At 42.7% G+C, this 24,798-nt stretch overlaps 2 protein-coding genes across 6 annotated transcripts in view; one reads left to right on the top strand and one right to left on the bottom strand.

Moving 5' to 3' along the window:
• Nucleotides 1-12,661, top strand: part of LOC116984310 (AP-2 complex subunit alpha-2-like) — a 73,850-nt gene extending 61,189 nt beyond the window's left edge. For 2 of the 4 annotated variants that reach the window (XM_033038426.1, XM_033038424.1), the window contains 7 exons: nucleotides 886-968; nucleotides 3,141-3,230; nucleotides 4,801-4,924; nucleotides 5,052-5,171; nucleotides 8,630-8,699; nucleotides 10,553-10,687; nucleotides 11,537-12,661. In XM_033038426.1, coding sequence (XP_032894317.1) covers nucleotides 886-968; nucleotides 3,141-3,230; nucleotides 4,801-4,924; nucleotides 5,052-5,171; nucleotides 8,630-8,699; nucleotides 10,553-10,687; nucleotides 11,537-11,614 — 700 coding nt within the window. In that variant the 3' untranslated portion in view covers nucleotides 11,615-12,661. Of the gene's footprint in view, nucleotides 1-885; nucleotides 969-3,140; nucleotides 3,274-4,800; nucleotides 4,925-5,051; nucleotides 5,172-8,629; nucleotides 8,700-10,552; nucleotides 10,688-11,536 lie in introns of those variants that run through there. The other 2 variants (XM_033038425.1, XM_033038427.1) reach the window with 2 other exon arrangements.
• A 7,893-nt stretch (nucleotides 12,662-20,554) lies between these two features.
• Nucleotides 20,555-24,798, bottom strand: part of LOC116984309 (oxysterols receptor LXR-alpha-like) — a 58,972-nt gene continuing 54,728 nt past the window's right edge. For both annotated transcript variants that reach the window (XM_033038423.1, XM_033038422.1), the window contains exons 9-10: nucleotides 23,508-23,602; nucleotides 20,555-21,807 (exon numbers count right to left, since the gene is read on the bottom strand). In XM_033038423.1, coding sequence (XP_032894314.1) covers nucleotides 21,661-21,807; nucleotides 23,508-23,602 — 242 coding nt within the window. In that variant the 3' untranslated portion in view covers nucleotides 20,555-21,660. The remainder of the gene's footprint in view (nucleotides 21,808-23,507; nucleotides 23,603-24,798) is intronic.

The following is a 24,798-nucleotide window of genomic DNA, read 5'->3' as shown; positions in this document are numbered from 1 at the left end:
AATGAATTCAGTTATTAGCTTAGTAGCTTAGATGGGCATCAAGTAGCTTAGACGGGCATCTTAGTTATTCTGGATGAGTTGGCCAGAGAGCCTGATCATATGACCATGAATATTCTTTATATCTGATGCCTACTGCAATTGAGAATAGATGTTGGATGGCTATCAAGATTTCAGTCTTGTCAGTAAGAACTTTGCATATTCCTATGCCCATGCATGTATTTACTAAATAAATAAATATTTCCAGCAATTAAGTCACTATAGCGTAATAAACTATTCACAATCTCCTTTTTATATTACCTTTAGAACTCATGATTATACCATAAAAATACAGTCACTGTGTTGTGATAACCTTAAGATGCCAGGTCTATCAAATGTGTAAATATCTCACTATTAATTCACTAATCAGAAACGCAGTTGGCCAAAAGTGGATTGTAAATTAGTCACATATGGCAAATGCTTACCATGTTGAACAACACCAGGCTAGATTCCTGGAAAGGGAATTCCAGTCACTTTGACTGAGGTCCTGAAGAATGGTACTTTCCTGCTAAAACTGGAGCTATCTCCTGCTAAAGTCAACATCTTCAAGGTTGCAGAGAAAATGATTTCATATTTATTGTTCATTGGTTTTGGTTGTCAGGAAAGAAAGGAGAGTGCAGTGTTCTCAGTATTCTGCCTTTCATTGCCATTCTCAGGACTCAAGCCTGGAAGCCTGTGTTGATCACTTAGTCTGATCCATGTGGGTACATGCTGGTTGTCCCTTCAACAAAGACAATGTCCTTTCTATAATTGACTATTTTCAAGTAAGGCGCTTCAAAAAAGATTTATTCCTCTAGAATACTATACACACTCTGTTTCTCTGTATCTTCCCACCCTTCTATTTTTCAGGTTTGTTTGTAAAAATAATGGTGTCTTATTTGAGAACCAACTTTTACAGATTGGTCTGAGATCTGAGTTTAGACAGAACTTGGGTAAGTCTTTTGCTTTTCTCTCCTCTCTCCTCCCAATATCCCTATTTTCCCTACTCTTTCCCATTTCACGTTCAATTTGTCCATATTACTCGAATGGACTATTGCAACGTGACCAAAACTGCACACAGTTCTCTGGCTCAGGTCTGACCGAGGTCTAATAAAATTGGAGCATAACTCACTAATTCATTGTTCAGTGCTCCAAACAGTATCACACATGCCTTCCAAATCATGTTATCTACCTGCATTGCAAGTACTGTTTCTCAATATTCCCGAACTCAACCATTCATGTTGCATGTCCTAGCCTTGCTAGTGCTGCCAAAAATGCATCTTCTCCCATTTGTCTGGATTAAAATCCATTTGCCAATATTTAGCCTATTTCACCATCACGTAAGTATCTCTCTGCAGCCTAAAACTATCTTCTACACCATCAACAATTCCGTCAATCTCGTCATCCATGAACCTACCGATCATGGCTCCCACATTCACATCCATGTCATCACGCATATTACAAACAGCAAAGGCCATGCCACTGATCTCTGGAACACCATTATTCATAGACATCCAACCATAAAAACAACCCTCTAACATTACCCTCTGTCTCCAATTGCCAACTTTCCAGAGATCCCACGCACCCTAATGTTTTGAACCAGATTCCCATGTGGGATCTAGAGTCCCTGTTCGGTTCTGTATACTGCAGACATAGAATGACTGAATTGTGATACTATATTAATGTTGTGGTGGACATGCTCTGTGTTTTAGAATCAGTTTTATTTTAACAATGGATTGAACATCGATTGTGACAAAGACATTAGCGATATCAATGTAAATCATATCTATAGTCCTGCCTCATCGACAGACTTTGTTAACTAAAGAGTTCAATCAAATGGGCCAGATAGTATCTGCCCCTGACAGTCATGCTGGCTGTCTGTGATTAGTTCCTGCCTTTCAAGTAATCTTTAATCCCCCCCTCAGAGTTTTTATTGTATCTTCCCTTCCAGCTCACGTGTCTATAGTTATTGGGCTTTTCCCTGCTGCCTTTCTTGAAAAAGGGGACCACATTTTCCGTCTTTAAATTATAAAGTACTTCATCCAGTGATGATATAAAAATCTCAGCCAGAGCCCCTGCAATCTTCCCTTGCCTCCAATGTACATCCCATCCTGCTCTGGGAATTTATCATAGCAAGGCATAAAGTATCCCCTCTTTATTTATAGAGACCTGCACAGGACTCTCACTGACCCATTTCATTGAATTCTCCAACAGCCAAGTCTGTTTCCTTTGTGAATGCCAAGTTGGGCCGAAGGGCCTGTTTCCACGCTGTATGACTGACTAAAAATTCAGCCCCCACTGAGCCTTTGACACTGAGGCAATCCTAGTTTTTTGACTCAGATCTCTTTACATTGATCCCTGATCCTTCCAACAAGGGAGTACCGTGAGGAATAAAGAAATGTATGCAGTGATTATGATCTGGAATGCGCTGGGAATTAGCGCTTATCCTAGAGTTTATTGCAGGTTAGCAGTTTCTGACTAAGGTAGTGAACATGGCACATCCCTGGCATCTTTGTCGGAGATGCAGGTAAAGTGGCTTGTCTTCCCATCGCCTGACCTGCAACTGCAAATGGAAGTAGTAATTTATAGACGTCTCAACAAGACTGGGTTGAGTAATGCTGTGATGCCATCAGCTGTCAGTACCCCACATTGTACACAGTTTGTATGGGGAAAGATGGCTGCTTGTACTCAGAACTACATGGCCAGCACCATAAGGACTAGTGAAGGGAAGGAACAGGCATTAAAGAAGAGATACCAGAAGATTTATTACCAGATGCTTAAAATGGTACCTACAATTTAGTAGCATGCTTCCTCCATGCACCTCAGCTGGCAGCTGCTTCAAATAAGATATCCACTAATTCCATACTTTCACTTGTTCTTGAGTCCTTGTCCAGTTCCCTATGCTGAAGATGTAAAATTACTGAACTGTGGCAGTCATTTTATTGCTATCCTGGAAATGCTCTGTGTCTTGGAAGCAGTTGTATTTTAACAATGCGGTTGAACAAAATGTTGTGAAATTTCATGGGCTTCTTGTAACTTGCTGTAAATGCGATTGGGGAGTGAGAGGTTAGTGAGAATGTTCAAGGAGGTACGTCTGCTAACATAACTACTCCCATTGTCTGCAGGTCGAATGTATGTGTTTTATGGAAACAAAACTTCTGATCAGTTCAACAGCTTCACCTCAGAAGTCATCTGCCCCGGAAACCTCTCTGCTCATATCCTTTGTGTGAAAATCAAAGCTTGAAAACAGTGCCTGAGGTGACGAATAGTCTTGGAGACCCTTTCTATTTATATACTGCTATGAGCTATTGTGCACCGAAAGTGGGTGTTTCCATTTCGGTCAACTCTAAATTATCTGAATTCGCAGTGATTGAAGTTCCTAGGAAACAACTTAGACCAATGTGCACAAATTTCAAGGGGAAATGGCACGTAGAAAACCTGGTTATGATTCCTGCTTGTCTGTCTCTCCCCTCAAAATGTGTCCTACAATTGCACTTCCCAGAACAGTTGTGTTCCCCTAACCAGCAGCCGCATAAGACAGCCCAGTATTTCTCTGTTTGTGTCTTCTGAAAAGTGCTTGCAATCTCCAACTCGGAATGGAGATGTATCTCTGTAGCAGACAGATTACAGATGAGTTTATCTTGACCTTGACATAAATGCGGAGCCACAAAAATCATCACCAAATCCACACTCCAGTGAAACATGCGACTTGGAAAAGTGGTCAATGTTGCCGGGCAGTCATACACGGGCTCCAATCCATCCGGTTGATTAGTTGCTGGCTATTAATAACAGTGAAACCTTCAGCTACACCATTGGATGGCCTCATTAGAATAGCACTTTGGTCACACTTCAATGCTGCGTCAGTCCAGTGTTCAAATTCTGGATCATGGGCTGGATCTCTAATCTATGTCCTCCACTGATGGGCAAGGTAACCACCGTCTGAGTCAGATTGACAGTCGGTTGTTATTTGAATAATTAACTTTGACTGCCAGACAAAACTAATGTTCTCTTTCCCCCTTGTTAACAGTTCCCCAACCACTGTTCTGACGAACAACGTGTCTTAAGCTGATGAATCAGCACGGTTCCATTATTCCACTTCTCTCGGGGATAAATCAATGGTTTTCTTGCCTGTTGTTTAAAACGTGTTCTTGGAAAATTCTACAATTTTCTTGCGATTAAAATAACAATATTCATCAGAACTTTTTATACTCTCTTTACTAACTCAATTAATGTGAATGCTGGAAATGTGAGATTGAAAACCCAATGCTGGAACTATTTATCAGATTATGCATCATTTCTGGAGGCGGAAATAATGTTTAGTATCTGCGACCTTTAGGAGAAGCTGCCTGACCCACTGATTGTTTCCAGTGGTGGTTGTTTTTTCCGTGTTATTGATACCGTCTCATGGAACTGTAGGCTATATATTCTTTCCAAGGAAAATAACAATCACAAGGATTTGAGAAAGATTTCTACAAAGGGGATATCAAATGTTTTTATGCCACACTGAAGCAAAAGTGTTACGTACACATTCTTGAGCGCATCTTTGAGATTTTAATGCTTGTAAATGGCCTTTGATTTTAATGGTATGGACAAAGGGCTTTGCAATATGTAATAGTCAGTAGACCTCTGTTGCAATGGGAAAGACTGCAACCTTCACTTACCAGAGGGGAAACTGTGTTAAATTTCTTTCATAGTCTACTGAAAAGATCAGTACACGGAAGTCTGCTGCTGTTACAAAGAACTTTGCGAATGTGTATATTGTCATGTCCTTAACTATGTCTGCACAATTGAATATTCAAACCAAGCCTGTGGATTCCATGCTTGAAGGTAGCACCCAGGTTCAACAAGTGCTAAACATCGAGTGCATCTCCGACTTTGTCAATGCACCATTTCTCAATGTTCAGTTCAGGTATACGTCCTTTGAAAAGTAATCCCTGGCTGGCTTTGTGCCACTGGGGATAGTTGCAGGTTGAAATAATTACAGCAGTGGGTTTTGCCATTGTTATTTCACTTTCCTGTTCTGCTTTCTTTTATAGCAGATATGATGGAGATCTTCAAAATATCTCTGTCAAGCTTCCCATTACATTGAATAAATTTTTCCAGCCCACGGAGATGTCAGCTGAAGACTTTTTCCGCCGTTGGAAACAGTTAAGCAGGTATACGCCCTTCCACGATGAATTGTAGCAAAATTAGCCCATGAAATGCTGAAAATGCAATCGTTTTAGGCCTTTCATAGGCCCATGGCAAATGCATTTGTGACTATTCACTGCTGAAAAACAACGATGAGCTACCCAATGCACATACCAGCTAACACACTGGCACTCATCCACATGGACCCATCTGGTCTTGGTACAATATAGGCCAATCTGAGCGGTCACAGATGACGCCAGAACCAGATCAACATTTACAACTCAGGAGTATGAATATTGATTTCTCTAACTTCAACTGAAATTTCGTTCAGACCGAAAGGTCTGAATGACAATAAAGGAATCAAATTCAAATTCAAATTCAAAGTAACCCCTGCATTCCCTATCTCTCCATCCCTCCCCCACCCAAGTCACACCAGCTTTCGTTCTCACCTAGATACAGCTAGCAATGGCCTGTTCCTTTTATCATTGTTACTGTTTTAGCATATCTTTCATTAATTTGTTCGATATCTCTCTACATGATCATCTATATCTCTTGTTTCACTTTCCGGTGACTTTCAGTCTGAAGAAGGGTCTTGACCTGAAACGTCACCCATTCCTTCTCTCCAGAGATGCTGCCTGTCCCGCTGAGTTAGTCCAGCATTTTATTTAAATCAGCATCTTCGGTTTAAACCAGCATCTGCAGTTCTTTCCCCAACAATGAGGACATAGTATTTTGCCAGAGTGAGTGAAAGATAGATGAAAAATTAGACAATAGTCCCTGTCTCCCTGTAAGATCTAGGTGTCAGGTTTTAGTTGTAATGTACTAAAGTGTTGCAGTGTTGCTTTCCATCACTATAATTGATGAAAGTACTGCTATCTTGGTATTAGACAGAGAATCTCATGATTTAAACTAGGAATAGCTGTATACATCAGAATGGGGCATGGTCTGGAGCTAAGTTTACCAATGCATCATTTCTAAGCAGTGTAAGTTACAGGTTAGAGTGCTACTTTAAAGAAGCCTTGGGTGAGTTGTTCTAATGCATCTCATGCATGATGGAAGGGATTACTTTTTAAGCTGCTGAATGGACACCAGTCACATAGGGCTGCTTTGTTATAGATGGCTTCTTTCAAATATGATGCAGATATGGTAGAGATGGCTTCCTGACTATTATTAGATCTCGTGACTCTATGGACAATATTGCATCATGAACATGACTTGTGGTTTGTGACTTGTAAATGGTGCATGCATTGTGAAGCTACGAGGTGAATCATTTGCCATCAAATTTATAATCTCTCACTTGCTCTTGTGGCCACCATATTCATTGGGGCTGAAATTGTTAAGTCTCTGGTCAAGGGTGACCCCCAGTTGATGATAGATCTGCTGATGGTAATGCCATTAACTATCAAAATAAAGTGGTTGGATTATTATCATTGCCATTTCGCAGCCATAACCCAATTTGTTTCTATGTCTCCACTCACTTTGCACCAAAGCCAGCATTGTCATTAAACCTGTATACAAGGGTGATGCTCATGTGGTCTAGTGGACTGACTTCTATGTTGCTGAGGCTTGGACACCTCCTCATACCTACCCCTGGTCCATGAGCCCACCAACGAATACCGGGATATGGTCTCCCAGACATTCACAGATCTCATCACATCAAGAGATTGCCCATCCCCAGCCTCCAACCTGATGATGCCCCAACCCACCACTGCCCATTTTTATCTCTTATCTAAGAGTCACAATTGGAACTGTCCTGGTAGGCCCATTGTTTCTCAATCTTCTTGCCACACTGAAGCTATCTGCTCATATCTCAACACTATCCTGTCTCCCCTTCCCACCCACATTCATATGCTCTCCACCATTCAGACAACTTACAATTCCCTGCCCCGACTTCACCATAGACATCCAGTCTTTATACACCTCCAACCCTTGATAAACAGGTTTTAGGGCCCAATGCTTCTTTCTGGAACAAAGATCCCACCAGTTGCCCATTTCTAATACTCCCATCATGCCTGCAGTACTTATTCTTACTCCCAATATTGTTTAATATTCCACTCAATTTTTACACATCAATGGACACCAGCATGAGCCTGCCCTCCTCCCGCTGTGAATATCTGAAATTTCCTCCGTTTTCAGGAAACATGATTTACTCTCTACTGCTGTTAGAGCCCTCATCTGCATTTCCTCCTTTTCCCACACTACTGCTCACACATTCCCCCAAACAAAATAGGATAGTGATTCTTTAGTCCTCACCTTTCATTCCACCAGCCTCCACATCCAACATATACTTGGTCATCTCTGCCAGCTGCAGCAAGATCCAACCACCAGTGACAACATCCCCCCCCCCCCCCAACCCAACCCAACCCCATTCTGCTTTGCACTGGGATCACACTCTTCATATCTACCTGGTTTGCTCATCCCACCACTCCCATCCTCTTCAGCGGATGCAGATGCAACAATTGTTCCTACAACTAGTCCCACTATCATACGGGGTCTAAACAGATCTTCCTGCTCAGGCAAAGATTCACATGCTACTTGGTCATCCTGGTCTATTGCATTTGATGCTCTTGATATGGCCTCTACATCAATAAGACCAGCATAGACTAGTTAATAGCAGTGTGGAACACATATAATGGTAGACTACAACAGTAGACTGTAGCTTCTTGTTGCATATTATTTCAATTCCCCTTCCCATTCCCACACTGACCTACCTGTCCTTGGGTTTTTTACTGCCATAGTGAGGACAAACACAAATCACCTAGGCATCTATGTTTCTCCATCCTTGGCAAACGCTCTATCCCTACCCCATCTAGTTCCTTAACCCCTGTGTTTCTTTCTCTCTTCTTCTGATCCACCCAGATACTCTCATCCTGCCTTTTCACTTCACCCCGACACATGTAATCCAGCTTTGTTCCCCACCTACTGAGTTTTCTCTTGTGCCTTCACTTATCACCTTCCAGCCTCTGTCTCTAATTCTACCCTCCCCTCCCTGATCTGGCTCCATCTGCCTGCTTTGTACTCTCTCCTTTTCTGCTTATATCTAATCACCCACAAGCCATTGTCTCCCGACTCCCGACTGGGCAACTACTGCATCAATGCCAAGGGCTGAGATAATTATCCCCCTATAAACACGACCATCTGTGCTAAATTTTGACTGACAAATGGAGAATATTTCTCCTTCATTCCTATTGACAAACAGTCAGATACTATTTTGATGTCAAGGCTGATCTCCGGCATCTTATTTCCAAGTTTCTCTTCCATTCTGCAAGTTTGTACTATGCCTGCAGATTGAACTAGGGTTAGTCTCCTGGCTTAATGATAATAATGGTGTGACCATTCAATTGGTGCTGCTTTCACAAGAGTTCATTCCAGGTTTTGGGGATGTTATTTCAGTGTTTAGCTAGGAAAATTTACAACAGGACGGTATTGCAAAACGCTGTGCCATGGAAACATTTACCAAATATGTTTTTCTTATGTCCCATAGCTCACTGCAAGAAGTGCAGCAGATATTTCAAGCTAAGAGTCCAATGGATTCAGAGATAACAAAAGCAAAGGTATATACAAATTATTCTGCATAGAGTCATAGAGTGATACAGTGTGGAAACAGGCCCTTCGGCCCAACTGGCCTACCTGTCCCAGCTATACTAGTCCCACCTGCCTGCGTTTGGTCCATGTCCCTCCAAACCTGTCCTATCCATATACCTGTCTAAGTTTCTTAAATGTTGGGATAGTCCCTGCCTCAACTACCTCCTCTAGCAGTTTGTTCCATACATCCACCACCCTTTGTGTGAAATCGTTACCCCTCAGATTCCTACTAAACCCTTTCCCCTTCACTTTAAACCTATGTCATAATATGTTAAATAATGCAAAAACTTCACACTACAATCCAATGTTTGTGCTGGATTTGTATTCAGTATCAGTCTTGGCATTGGTTGTAGTATCATTGCCAGTGTAGGTTGTAGGATGTAGGTTCAAACATTCTGGATTTCCAAGCTGTCAATTTAGTTAAAATGTACAGAGAAAAACTGAGGAAACATTACACTGCTAACAAGGCAGTTCTGAGGAAGCACTGCACTGTCAGTGTGGCATCTCCAAGGATAAGTTGTTCAGTCAGAGATGCAGCAGAAAATAATACAGCACCACTCTATTTGCTTGTGTTACCACTTTCAGGAAGTTATAAACTTGGGCCCCAAAAGCCCTCTGTATATCAATGCTATTAAGAGTCTTGCCAATACCGAGTCCTCCATCGCCCGTCTCCAGATGGTACAGAATGCAGCTGTACGTCTTTTAACTGGCACACGTAAACATGAGCACATTTCGCACATTTAAGCCTCACTCCACTGGTTGCCTATTCAGTTTAGGATCCATTTTAAAATTCTTTTATTTGCTTTTAAATCCCTGAATGGTCTTGCCCCACCCTACCTATCTGAGCTTCTACACCCTTATACACCCGCCCGCTCTCTCAGGTCAGATAATCAGCTGCTCCTGAGTGGGCCTAAAACTAAGCTGAAGCTCAGAGGGGACCGTGCCTTTGCTGTGTCGGCACCCAAATTATGGAACGATCTGCCTCTCCACATTAAACAGGCCTCTTCTCTGTCTGTTTTTAAATCACTTCTTAAAACCCATCTCTTCTCCGTGGCCTTTGATACCCAGTAAGATGTCGACTTTATTTACTTGATTTAATTTCTTATTTTGATTGCTTTTATTGCGTGGCTATTATTTTTACTCATGTTTTATGTCTTTTAATTTATTGTTGTATTTCATATGTATTTTTTGCGCCTCATGTGAGCTGTTATGTTGTCTGTTTATGATGCCTTGTTTATTCTTCTGTACAGCACTTTGGTCAACATTGGTTGTTTTAAAGTGCTTAACAAATAAAGTTGGATTGGATTGGATTGGATTAACTGTATACATTCCCCTTACATTTGGTCTCCCAAAGCGCAAAACATCACACTTGCTCGGATTACTCTTAATTTATCATTTCTCCACCCATGTTAGTATACCCACTGTCACTGCAGCCACCCACCGACTACTTTCACTGTGAAATATGGCACAGAAATTACAATCCCCCACTTTGACAGGGACTACTGCTCACTAACTTATTGATGGAAAATTCTGAAGCAACAATCAGTTAACCTAGTTAATTAAAACAGAATTGAATAAAATATATCTATGACACCTAAACCTGTGTTTTAACTGCCTTTGCAAATCTGTAATGTTCTGTTGCAACTTGTTTTAGTATTTTCATTGAGTAGCCAAAGGCAGGCTTGAAATGAAATTCTTGAGCTAGTGATATAAGGGACCTGTTCTTTATTGTATTCTTGAGGTGATTGTTGGTTGACTACTTAATGTATTTAATTTATATTTCAATTTAGATTGTATTGATAATATACTTTTCGTTTGGCAGCTTGTGGGATTTGGTGTGGCACTTCTGGATGGAGTGGATCCAAACAGCGCCAACTTTGTGGGGAGTGGAATCATTCAAACAAAAACCGTGCAAGTTGGATGTTTACTTCGTCTGGAACCAAACTCTCAGGCACAGGTAAGAAACAGAAGAGTCTGCATCACTTCAGGTAGCAAAAGAATGACAGTATTAGATAGAAAGATGAATTGAAGTTCTTTTTGGTGCAGCCCATCATACAATGACAAAGGATTTTATTTCTCTATGTTATTACAAGCTGGTCAGGATATAGTTGTATTGTATTTTTAGTAACAGCAAAAAATAATTTTAGCTCAATAACTGACAAGGTTTCTTAATTCATTACGTCAGGATCATAGAACATAGAATAGTATCGCACAGAATCATGTCCTTGATCCCTTCATGTCTGTTCCAATAACGACGCCAATTTAAGCTGAACCCATCTGCCTGAACACGGTTCCTATCCCTTCACCACTTGATGTGCCCTCCAAATGCATCTTAAGCTTAGCTTTCATATCTGCTTCCACCACTGGTGTTCCCGGGCCTAACAAAAAAAAAACCACTTTTACAGATTACGTACATTTCTTGTATTTCTTCTAGCATTTGACACCACCCTGGGCAAAAGACTTTGATGATCTATGCTATCTGTGCCTTACAAATGTTGTGCACTTCTTTTATGTTTTTTAGGCCTTACTGGTTTAGTTTACGTGATCATTGCACACACTGTCACAAGTGAGCTGCGTTCAGTATTTGATGTCCATTGGCCAGCTATTTTGTGTCATGTAGGAAGCCATGATCATGTTTATTAACACATGTAGAAATAAAATCATGGTACTGCACTGTCCCAGTAGTTGTTTGGTCAGCACCATCGATGACTAATGAATTTTCAAACTACTGCCCTATCTAAATGTTAACTGGTATTACAGTCGATGCACCCCAGCCCTTACCATGTGTCTCTCATGTATTTTTCAGATGTATCGTCTCACATTACGAACCAGTAAGGAAGATGTATCAAAGAGGCTATGTGAACTACTAGCAGAACAGTTCTAAATATCTGACCCATAAAATCATTCTGCACATATCTGGACTGTGACTTATTGGAATATGTCAAGATCTAATGTAAAAGCGAATTATTTAATGTTCAGTACTAATGGTGATGTTTCCATTGTTTGCCTTGCAATGCCATGCCCTTCTGTTTCCAGAATTTGTGAGCATGAAGTATGCAGGGTTGGCTAATGAAGTCCATTATTGAATGTTTGGCACTGCTGTGATCTGTTTATCTTTCCAGCTTTGCACTGCCCCATTGTTGCCGAACTTGCACTTCACTTCGGAAACTCCGGTAGAGGGAAACTGGATGCAACTGTGTTATTCTCAGAGCCTTCCTTTTTCTCTTAAGCTGGCAACTGCATAATGCAGTCAGCAGTTTGCTGAAAAGATGAGATCATTTACAATTACTCTGAATGTTCAGTCTGTTTAAGTTAAAATATTTAAATTCTTCTGCTTATTCATCATAATGTGTGCAGGGATGGAGGAGGGGACTGAGAAGGGAAAATTTTTAAAAAACAGACCACTTCTTTGAGCAGATCCTGTGCGATGATTACTCCACGTTCAAAATGAAGCAGTCCAACAGCAGGATATCCGGCAGGCAGTCCAGCATATTTCAGAAGAAGGGTTCCGAACCGAAACGGTACCTATCCTTTTTCTTCAGAGATGCTGCCTGGTTACTCCAGCACTTTGTGGCTATCTTTGGTATTTTTGGACTTGTCTCTGGTTTGGATCAGCTCAGCCTCAATTAGTTGATATTAATTTGAGTTCAATGCAGAAGATTGTGATGCAGATTAAGTTAGTACATTGTCAACTATGAACTAAAATTGTTTAATTTCTTAAAACAGCTTAATTTCATCCAGTGTTCAGGAATAACAAATGAAACGTCATTATCTCAATTAGTCCCAATTGCAACTGTATGTGTCCAATATAAACGCTGCTGATGTTGTAGAGTGTGACACACACAGTGGTGCCATAATATATCATAAGGGGTTTTGTTCCATAAGAGCACTGAAGGCTAAGAGGAGATTTTATTAAAGTTATTTCATAAAACTACAATTGCACTGTGTATTGAACAGAATGACCTCTTCATTTTCAGAGTTTTACTACTAATTAATCGCATCATTTTGCTCAGCGAACACTTGATCAGATAAGGCACAATAGCAAATACTGCACACAAGATATTAATAGGGAAGTAGACAATTTGTGAACAAATTCTCATAGTTATTCAACGTAGTATTTTTAGAATGGGTCTGATTATCACACAAAGCTAACTCAAAATACTGTGAATTTACAATCCACTGCGAACAAACGACTCACTTTCTTTCCCCAATGATCTTTTGCCTGAACGCCCTCCAGAGGAGCTCTCCCTTTTTTTAAAAATCACTGCTTCCTTTGGAAAAATTATGAATGAAGTATGATTGAGGCTTTTTTAATTATATGGAGTATTGGGTAGGTTGCAAGAAACATTTCCCTTAACAGAGATAAATAAAACTAGATGGAGATTTATGGTGAGGGGGAAGAGATTTAGAGAGAATCTGAGGAAGACCTTTTTCACCCAGACAGCCGTGAGTTAGATGAGCACAAAAATCACAGGCCCAGAGGGCTATGGACGAAGTGTTTGGCGTGGATTGATATGGAAGGGTTTCCACTAGACCCAGGTTTGATCCTGATTATGGGTGCTGCCTGTATGGAGCTTGTACATTCTCCCTGTGACTATGTGGGTTTTCTCCGGGTGCTCTGGTTTCCTCCAACACTCCAAAGACGTACAGGTTTATAGATTAATTGGCTTCAGTAAATTGTAAAATTGTTCCTAGTATCTCGTGTTAGTGTATGGGGTGATCACTGGTTGGCGCCGACTCTCACCCTATCTTTGAAGTCTAAAAATCTAAAGTTGCCTTCAACAGTGGCAAGAGGTTTAGAGCTCATAAATGTGTCTACACCAGCAGTAACCAGTACAGCTCTTCTCAGACCTGCTTACTTCCAAGTCACAAAGTGACCATGAAGATGTGGCTGGAGGTGGGAGCATGGTGAGATGGGTGGTTCTGTCCATTGAAGTGCGTGAGTGATCATGACACAGGCATGACGCACCCTCACTAGGACATAGAGACCGAGGGGAGCTCATCTGAAGAAGACGGTGTTGGGGGGAAAAATTAAAGTTTTCTAGAGAGAGGAGACTCAGAAGTTTGGTTAGTGGTTGTATACTAAAGGGAATGACAGAAAATTCAGCAGTGTTGATTAAAGAGCTGCAGCATGAAAAAACACTTTAAAAAGGAGGTGCTCTGAGAAGAGATGGCAGGGTGTGAGTTGGGAACAAAATGAGGGAAATATGTTCTCAATATTAAAGGGGCGTTTTTGTAAACCACTGCTTTGGTGAACCTGCAGATTGTGTACCAGCAGGTCCTGCAGTACAACGCCAGTGAGACACTTGGCTTGAAGGTGGTTATGGATGGAGCATCTGGAGAGGCCAGTGGTTTTAGTTTTGATGATTTAATCTGCATTTTTTGTATATATTCTTGATAACGGGGTGCAGTGAAGGCCATGATCTTATTAATTATCAAAACTGACCTCCTCTAGCTTCTACACTTTATATGATGCAATGTAGACCGTGACAATGAAAGATATTGGCTGGTGAATATGGAATGTTCTGCTGGAATGGTGAAGCCATTTGTGGTCTCCAGCCAGTCTGGCTCTCACTGCTGCACTGCCTAACTGGTGTGTTTGGAGTTCTGAGTGGTCCCGAGCCACTTGGCATTGGACCAGGTGACTTTGGCATACATGGACTTATCATCAAAGACCTCATCAGGGAGGTAGTAGGTGGAGGCAGCCTCATTTCTATACGTAATGCTCTTAACAGGCTTTGCTTTCAGAAGATGGTACTCATAATATGCCAGGCTTGCTCGAACAGTGGCACTCGTTCACCCACCCTCTCAGCCTCAGAATCACCCCTGTTGATAGATGCCACAAACTATAATCTGTCCCCCCCCACTGTTGCGTTTGGGAGGTGATTGACATGCTTTTCTGGCTGAGGTTTCACCTGTTACTCCTTCAGCCCACATGGTCAGGCAAACTGCGATAGGATTTTCTGCCGTAACAAGGCTCCAAAGATACATACAATGTACATACGTGGAAATGAGAGTGCCCATTCTCCATCCATGAGTGCTTCCCCACAGGGAGGGAGTCCCTTCTCCAAATGTCCATTTGGCCATCATTGCACCGTGCCAATGATCAACATCAGGAAAGTGAGTAGATCGTATGGTGCATTCGTTCTCGGACAGTCACTGCTGCCTCTTGAGAATCATCCCATCCCTGAGGATAGAGTTTGGAAATCACAGTTCCAAATATACCAGCTGGGCAGTAACATCTTTTTGGGGACCTATACTACAATTTCAACAAGGTGATCATCCTCTTTTTGTCTCTCATTTCCACCGGTATAGACCATAGTATGTCAGGCTACAGAACTGTGTCTCGGACATGGTGGTGAGCAACACGGGGCCCCACAAGGGATGGTCCTCTCTCCCTTCCTGTTCACCATCTACACCTCCGATTTCAGAACTTGGACTCCTGCTATCTGCAGATGTTTGCGGATAACTCTACAGTTGTGGGTTGCTTCAGTGAGGAGAGGGACTTTGAGTGGTGTGGGCTGAATCACCTGCAGATCAACACCGACAAGACTAAGGAGTTCGTGGTGGACTTTAGGAGGAGAGGAACACCCCTGTCCCCTGTCCCCATCAAGGTTGTGTGTGTGCAGTTTACCACGGAGTACAAATACCTTGGAGTTTACCTGGACAGTAAACTGGACTGGTCCAGGAACGCTGAGGTCCTGTACAAGAAGGGACAGTCGGCTGTACTTTCGGAGGAGGCTCCACTCTTTCAATATCTGCAATAAGATGCTGCAGATGTTCTATCAATTGGTGGTGGCCAGTGCCATCTTCTTCACTGTCGTGTGCTGGGGCAGCAGGGCAAAAGCTGCGGATGCCAACAGAATTAACAAGCTCATCAGGAAGGCTGGTCCGTCTTGTGGGTGGAGTTGGATTCACTGGAGGGGAGGATGCTCCTCAAACAGCTCACCCCCTCCATGACACCCGAGGAGCACCTTCAGCAACAGACTGGTTCCACCAAGATGCAGCGCAGAACGCCACAGGAGATCCTTTTTCTCTGTGGCTATCAAACTACAACTCGTCCCCTTCTGTCGTGGGGTAGACTGGCAGTGACTCTGGCAGTGTGTCCTGTTCTAAACAACTTGCCATGCACATCTCCTTTAAACTTTTCCCCTTCATGACCAATGCTCTCTAGTCCAGGGGTTCTCAGCCTTTTTTTGTCCTGTTTACCCCTGGCAACTTTAATAGCACAGAACAATGTTATTTCACTTATTTATGAACAACTAATGATGACCAGATACCAGTATACCAGAACCAAACAGTCAGGGAATGAGAAAAAATATGTACAAATCCAGAATCAACAAATGTACCCCCTAGGTAGGCGAAATCTACCCCAGGTTGGGAACCCTTGCTCTAGTCTTTGACATTTCCACCCTGGAAAAAAGATCGTGTCTATCTATGCCTCTTATGTACTTCTATCAAGTCTCCCCTCAACCTTCGGCGTTCCAGAGCAAACAATCCAAGTCTGGCCAACCTCTCTTTATACCTAATACCCAGGCAAGATCCAGGCAACTTTCTGATAAAACTCTTCTGCACCTGATCCAGAGCCTCCACATCCCTCTAATGGAAATGACGAGAACTGCACGCAATACTCCAAATGAAGTCTAACTAAAGTCCTATATGTCTGCATTGTGATTTCCTGACACACTCAATGCCCTGACCAAGGAAGGCAAGCATACTATACACCTTCTTAACCACTCTATTTGTGCCACCACTTTCAAGGAATTGGACCCCAAGATCCTTCTGTATCTTAATGCTGTTAAGGGTCTTGCCATTACGGTATATTTTCCCTTTACATTTGAGCTCCCAAAATGCAATACCTCACACTTGGTGGGATTCAACTCTATCTGCCATTTCTCTGCCCATTTGTCTAGTAATTAATATTCCGCTGTATAATTTTATAGCTTTACTCACAGTCTGCAACTCCAACACTCTCAGATTAATCTGCAAATTTACTAACCAACCTGTTTCATTTATATCCAAGCCATTTATATATAACATAATTAACAGAGGTCTCAGCATTGGTCCCTACGGAACTTAACTGGTCTCAGACATCCAGCCTGAATAATGCACCTCCACTACAATCCTTTGTCTTCTGTGAGTACGCCAGCCATGAATCCATACAACCAAGTCACTGTCAATCCCATGTGTCTTAATCGTCTGGATCAGCCTAACATGGGAGACTTTATCAAATGCCTTAATAAAATCCACTCATTTAACATCCATCACCCTACCCTCATTGATCACCGTCACCTCCTCAAAAAACTCAATCAAGTTAGTAAGGCATGTCCTGTCATGTTCAAAGTCATGCTGACTGTCCATAATTAGCCCATTCACTACGAATTGGAAGTAAATCCTATCCTGGAGAATCCTCTCCAATCTTCTGGAGGGCTCACCAGCCTAGAATCCCTGAAATCCAAAAACTTCCTTTGTTAAGCATTAGCTATTCTCCAGCTCTCAGGGACCTCGCCCACAGCTAGAGGAGATGCAAAGATCTTCGCCAAGGCTGCTACAATCTCCTCTCTTGCCTCTCTTAATAACCTGGGATTGATCCCATCAGGCCCTGGGGATTTATCCACCTTAATGGTTTTCAGGAATCCCAACATCACCTCTTTCTTGATTTCAAACTGCTCTTGCATATTAGTATTCTAAGAAATTGATTTGTTCTAATGATGAGGAATTGTAATGATATGGATTGATTGGAGAACTTGGAACTTCTGTTCTTGGAACAGTTAGCAGAAGAACACTGGGGCACTGCAACTGTTCAAAAGCTTCACAAATATATGCACAAGTGTTACTAATACTGCTATTAGCTATCAATGCATCTTATAGTGAAAGTACTCCCACAGTGCTGGCAGTGCTATTAGTTAAAGAATTCCAGAAAATTGACCTGGAAAAAACACATTCCCGTTGGGATGATGTGCAATATGCAGACGGAGGTCATGGAATCGTGGATACAGCACAGAAACAGGCCTTCAGCCACCGAATCTGCACTGATCATCCTCTTCCCAGACTTTCCACTCACCTACACACTAGAGGCAATTTACAGTGTCCAATGCTACCTTCATGTGGTCCGCCCTGTTTCGACGAATGCAATCAACCCGGCGTGCACAATCAAATAAGATCAAATAGAACAGTGGCCAATTAACCAATACATCTTTAGGATGCGGGAGGAAACTGGAGCACGGAAGAAATCTTCACAGTCTAGTTTATCCTCATATGAGCCTCATTAGGAGGAAGCATTTTAGGCCAAGTAACAATAACCTGTATTAGTTTTTAAATAGTTATGGAAAGAGATACGACTGGTCCACATATTAAAGTTCTAAATTGGGACAAACTTATTTTTGATGGAATTAGACAGGAGCTTGCAAACATAGACACAAAGTGCTGGAGTTACTCATCGGGTCAGGCAGCATCTCTGGTAAGGATGGGTGACGTTTCAGGTTAGATGAGCACCAGGCCATTATCTCTCAGATCATCTCTGATTTTATCACTTCCAGCTGTCTGCCCAGCCCTGCATGGCCTGGTTTTACCTTCTCCCCAAAATCCATAAGCAGACTGCCCTGGCCGACCCATTGTTCCTGCCTGCCCTTGGCCCCAATGAAATCATTTCCATATACCTCTATTCCATCCTATCCCCTCTGGTCCAATCCCTTCTCACCCATGTCCAAGCCACCTCACACACCCTTCGACAATTTAATGACTTTCAGTTTCCAGGCCCTCCCCGTTCCCTCATCTTTACTATGGATATTCAGAAAATAAAGATAAGGGTTCCGTCCCAAAATGTCACCCATCCTTTTCTCCAGAGATGCTGCCTGGTCTGCTGAGTTACTCCAGCACTTGTGTCTATCTTTGGTATAAATCAGCATTCTGCAGTTGCTTTTGCAAACGTTGATTAGTATAGGCTGTTAGCAGGCAAAGGGACAAAGTGAGATAGGGAGAGGTCAGGGCTAACCAGTTCTAGTTGGTATGAAGGGCAAGGCTAACAGGAGGAGGGAACTTTGGCTGATGAGTGATATTGAATGTCTGGTTGGAAAAAGGAAGCATGTGTCAGGCATAGGCAGCTGGGATGAAGCAAATCCCTTGAGGTGTGAAAAGGATATAGGATTACAGTACATTTAAGGAAATCAGGAGGGCAAAATGGGGTCATGAGATACTCTTGGCAGATGTGATCAAGGAGAACCTAAGATTCACTAAGTATATTAAGAGCAAAGAATAAATAGGGAAAGAATAGACCCCCCCCCCCATTAAAGATCAGTGTGGGTACTACACTGGCTACTACAGTGTGTGTGGCACTACAGGAAATGGATGAGGTCAAATGAATATTTCTCTGTAATTACCAGGGAGAAAGTCTCGTGAATTAGGCAATTAGAGAAAGAGAGTGGTGGTGTCTCAAAACGTTTTGATGTTACAAAAGAGAATGTGCTGGCAATGATGAAATGCATAAAAGTGGATATATCCACAGGGCCTGGCCAAGCGTATCCTAGGACACTGGGATGAAATTGCTTAGTCCCTGGCAGAGGCCTTTATATCTTAGACATTGGTGCGGTACCAGACTAGAGAGTGGCTCATGCTGTACCTTTATTTATGAAAGGCTGCAAGGACAAACAATGATGGAACTACAGATGGTGAGTCGGTGGTGGAAAGTTAGTGGTATGGATTCTGAGGGACAGCTATCTATCTTCATTTGGGAAGGCAAGGATGGATTAGGAACAGTCAGCATGGCTTGTGTGTGAGAAATCATGCCTCACGTACATGATTGAGTTTTTTGAAGAGGAGGCCAAGAGTATTGACGAGGGCAAGGCAGTAGACTTGTCTACATGGACTTTAGCAAGGTTTTTGATGAAGTCCCGCATGGTAAGCTGGCTAGGAAGGTTAGAATAAATTGGCATCAGGGTGAGCTAGGCAGTTGGATACAAAATGCTAGAGTAACTCAGTGGGTCAGGCAGCATCTCTGGTGATAATGGATTGGTGACGTTTCAAGTCGGAACTCTTCTTCAGACCTTTTTCAATTGGATATAAAATTGTCTTGGTGGTAGGAGGTTGTAGACGGTTGTTTTTTCAGTAGTGTGCTGCAGGGATCAGTGCTAGATTCCTTGTTGTTTCTCATCTACATTAATGACTTGGATAAGAAAGTAGGTGACGTGATTAAAAGGTTTGTGGCATATTGGACAGTGAAGAAGGTTATCTTGACCTACAACAGGACTTAGTTCAAATGGGGAAGTGGGCCAAAGAATGGCAGATGGAATTTAACTCGGGCAAGTGCGTAGTGTAAAGTGCTGTATTTTGGGAAGATAACGCACTGTGACTGGCAGGACCTGAGAGAGTGTTGTACAACAGACAGACACTTGGAGCTTCAAATACATAGTTGCCTGAAATTGACAATGTGGGTAAACAAGATGGTGAAGAAGATGCGTGGCACCCTTGCCTTCCTTCATCAGATGGGGCACTGAGTACAAGAGTTGGGACTTCATGTTGCAGCTGCATATGTTGGAGAGACTGTGTGCAGGTCTGATGTCACACTCTAGGAAGGACGTGATTAAGCTAGAGAGGGTGCAGAAAAGATTCACAAGGATGTTGCCAAGACTAGTGAGCTTGAGGTACCAGGAGAGAGTTATAAAACTGGGACTATTTATCCTGTAGTGAAGGAAGCTGAGGGGTGACCTTACAGACTCCAGGTAGATAAAATAATAACATTATGACTATAAGAGTAGTCTAATACCTGAGGGCACAGGTTTAAGGTGCGAGGGAAAAGATTCAAAGGGGACCTGAGGCAAATTTTTCAACTGAGGGTGATGGGTATGTGGGACGAGCTGCCAGAGGAAGTGGTAGAGGCAGGTACAACTACAAGTTTAAAAGACATTTAGATAGATACATAGATGGAAAAAGTTTGGAATGATAGAGGTCAAATGTAAGTAAATGGGACTTCTCAGGAAGACAGTTGCTGGTATGGAAGAGTTGTGCGATAGGTTCTGTGTGATTCTATGACTCAGTTTGAGAACAATCGTGTAAAAAATCTGACTAGGAATAACCTACTCCTGGTAGGAACAGACATCAATCTGAGAGTGACGAACCCTGTATGTTAAATAGGTACTAATCACATATGGTATGGAGCCAGTCCTGTGCGTTGGATAGGTATGTGTAGGAATGAACTGCAGATGCTGGTTTACACCGAAGATTGACACAAAATGCTGGAGTAATTCAGCGGGACAGGCAGCATCTCTGGAGAGAAGGAAGATAGGCAGTTAGCATGCATAAGGACCCTTTTCTCTGACTCTATGATTCAATCAGTTTGTGAAAGTAATTAATGTCCTGAAGTGACTGATTCCACAAGAACCGACTGAGAATGACCCCAAATAAATACCAGCCCGGATTCAATAACATGACAGACAGATATCGTGGTGCAGGAGTTAGTTTGCTTTTAGTGCATTAGTTGAAAGATGATGGTTTCTGGTCGAGTATGTCCGTGATCCTTGTCATTCACCTGCAGATCCCTTATGGCTTTCCAGTGCCATCCAGTGATCAGTAAAGTGCATTTCCAAAGCCAGCCTCTGGCTGTGGCACAAAGACGGGTGCAGCTGACTCTATGCTCTATCTTGCCACTGCCTGCTAGACCCTCACCTGCTTCTGTGGGCCCCTGTGCAGTCTGACAACAACATGGGGAAAATAGACCAATCATCTAATGAGTTATATCAAAGCATAGCAAATTGCATCTCTGTATCCCACATAAAAAATCATTTGAAAGCATCTCTCAGCTCGGTAAGACCGTTGCATTGATAATTGTAGTTGGTGCTCTTTGTATCTTCCCTGTGAGTTGACCCCTTACCCCACGCACCCCTGGCATTGCTTCCCTGGCTGAGTGAGATGGGTCCCTCGAGGTCAGTCTCACAGTCATTCCTGCATGTCCCAGATTTCTGACAGGAGGGGGGGCAATTTTTTATCCTGCAGCCGTAGTGCAAAAACTTGCTCCGAATGGACGCTGCTCAGAGTGCGCAGGCAGACCAGTTTCATCAACATCCGTGGGAACATCAGGCGGTCCTGCAAGAGACAGACGGCGTTGGTTGAGAATGTGAGCTCACTCTCACGGCAAGGTTAGTATTAGACTGCGGCAAGAGGTGAATGTAAGCCGGGAAGAACGTGTCCAACCCAACCACTACAAATGGATTTACTTGGCAATAGCACTGTACCAGTGAGAAATGTAACACTTGCTCCCCTCACTAGGACAATGCATAGGACCAGGACAAGTCATCTTCCCTCAAATACTTCCCAATTAAGGTTGGCTTGGGCCGATGGGGATGAAACGGTGAAGCAGAGGAAACCAAGACATTCACTATTGAGATCAGGACCGCAGAGTCCCGCAACTCCTTGGAGCAGTAGTAATTTGTTGAGCAAAGGGCAATGGGAATGAGAGGAACATTCTCACAGGAAGAACATTGCTGATGCCACGGGAATGGTGTGGATAGTTAGCTTCATTATACAGGACATCTTTAAAGACAACCCTCTAGTAGGAGAGAGGAGTAAAATGTTCTCGAACACAAAAGTGGTGATATCTGCCAATAATCATTGACAAGATAAGGAAAGACCAGGTCGATGATTTCAGCAATGTAAAGAGAGGGTTTATAAGACCTTCAGTTGGAGTACGTTACAGGGAGGACATGGTAGCACTGGAGAGGGTGCAGGGGAGATTCACCAGCATGTTGCTGGGGATGCAGTGATTCAGTTATGAGGAGAGAAACTAGATCTGTTCTCCCTGGAGTGGTGGAGGTTCAGGGGGACATACAGAGATATGTAAAATTATACATAGGGTAGATTGAAGGAAACTTTCACCCATTGCGCCCATTTAGGGTAGATTAAACTAGAGGACATAGATTTAGTAAAAATTCAGTGATTTCGACAGGATGTGAGGGGGATCTTTCTCACCCTGTGTGCACCATGGAACACACTGCCATAAAGAATGGTGGCAGCAGAGTCACTAAGAGCATTGAAGAGTCTAGATGAGCACTTAAATCATCCAGGCATAGAGGGCTGTGGACCAAGTTCTGGGAGTTAAGATTAATTCAGAGGTCACTGGTCAGTGTGGATATGGTTGGCTAAATGGCCTATTTCCACCTTGTATGACTCGATGTCTCGATCATAATTAAATCCAGAAAATTAATCTCCACAGAAAACAGAAATAAATTCATAAGAATGTGGAGAGGGAGGACGAGAAGGCATAAGAGGAATACAAGCACATCATCTGTGTAAAGATGAACAAAAGTTTATCAAGAGAAATGCAGGTTAAAACTGAGAGCGAATGGCTGGGACTATTTTGGGCTATGATCTACTAAGTAACCAACCTGCATTATAGTGTATTCGCATATACTGATAGATACAAGGAATGGAGGTTGGGGCACCACGGGTGGGTCAATGCTGAGAAACTGCGTAGACTCGCTCTGTGTTACGTTATGAAAGAAGACAGGAAAAATAAAACCGAGGTTGAGGAGTTGGTGGGAGAGGCGATGTTGGCAAATTCTGGGAGTTGAGGCAGGAGCACCACAATGTGGGTGGGCCCAGTGTAATTGAGGCATTCTGCTGTAAGGAAGCCTTGGACAATGCTCTGACTCATGTGTGAATTGGGATATTCAGAATTGTCTGCCAAATTCTGCAGTCCGATGTTTTATTATTGTTAGTCATCTGATGACGTTGAAATGAAAGCAGTGAGATTGAATCGCACGGTGAAGGCACCCCCCAACACTCACATCCGGTCGTTTTATCTGTGTGTAGGAGCGGAGAGCCTCAACGTAAGGCTGCCGTAGCCTTTCCACTAGTTCATGGTCATTAACGTTCGGGCGGTCTGGTGAAAGTAACAAGAAGATTCCAGTCTGGTTAGCTCAGTACATCACCACAAGTTGCCAGCTGAATCCAGCGGTAAATATATGTGCTCATTGTCCGGCATATATTACAGAACAACTAGCAACAGTATGTGCTATACCCTCCACAGGTTATGAAACCCTCCAGAGCCTTTTGGAACCAGTATCTTGCCTGTTGTCTCGTATATTTTTGCCCAAATCATAAAACCAATATATATCTCGCAATATACACCACAAAAAGTAGCTGGTCAGTTTAAGTGTACAATAAGGACTCGTTTTTTTTCAAATTAGAGAACTAAATATATTGCTGCACTGGCTGCACAGTGCTTGGATGGAGGTAAGGACATCCCAGAGCTGGTGGGTCAGTGTCGAGCACCGTGGGGCATTTGCTGAGATCATGAACAAATATACATTTATGCCCCTTTCCTCTATACTCTTTCTTCTAATGGTTCTCCCTGCCTCATGAATGAAATTTGAAAAAATGTATTTCTACGGTAGAAATATAGCGAATGATGATGTACTTCTACAATGCAATTAACATTAAGTTTATTATTGTCATGTGTACCGAGGTACAGTGAAAAGATTTGTTTTGCGTGCTGTCCAAACAGTCCAAGTCAAACTCAAGTACAATAGATAGAGCAAAGGGGAAGATACAGAGTTCAGAATATAGTTCTCAGCTTTGTAGCGCATCAATTCCATAGACAAAATGTAATGTTCTCAGTGAGGTAGTGGTGAATCAAACAGCACCCCAGCCTAGCTTGTGGAAGGATCGTGCAGAGCCAGATAGCTGAGGGGGAAAAGTTGTCCCTGACTCTGGTGGTGTGTCCTTTCAAGGTTCTCTGCCTTCTGCCAGATGGGAGCAGGGAGAAGAAGGAATGACTGGGTGGGTTAAGCTGATTATGTTGGTTGCTTTTCCAAGGCCGCATGGAGTATAGTTGGAGTCAAGGGTGGACTGGGCTACATCTACAACTCTGCAATTTCTTACGGTCTTGGGCAGAGCTGTTACCAAACCAAGCTGTCATGCAACCCCACAGTATGGTTTCTATGGAGCATCTGTAGAATCACTGGAGATGCTGAATCTCCTCAGTCTCTCGAGGAAGTAGGGGCCTTGATGGGCCTTCTCAGCTGTCACATCAATGTGGTTGGTCACAACTGATCTTTACGAGACATTTTAGACTCC

The sequence above is a fragment of the Amblyraja radiata genome, chromosome 20 (genome assembly GCF_010909765.2).
Source record: "Amblyraja radiata isolate CabotCenter1 chromosome 20, sAmbRad1.1.pri, whole genome shotgun sequence".
Lineage (NCBI taxonomy): Eukaryota > Metazoa > Chordata > Chondrichthyes > Rajiformes > Rajidae > Amblyraja > Amblyraja radiata.
Note: the sequence above shows the minus strand (reverse complement) of the source record. Positions and strands in the feature narration are given on the sequence as shown.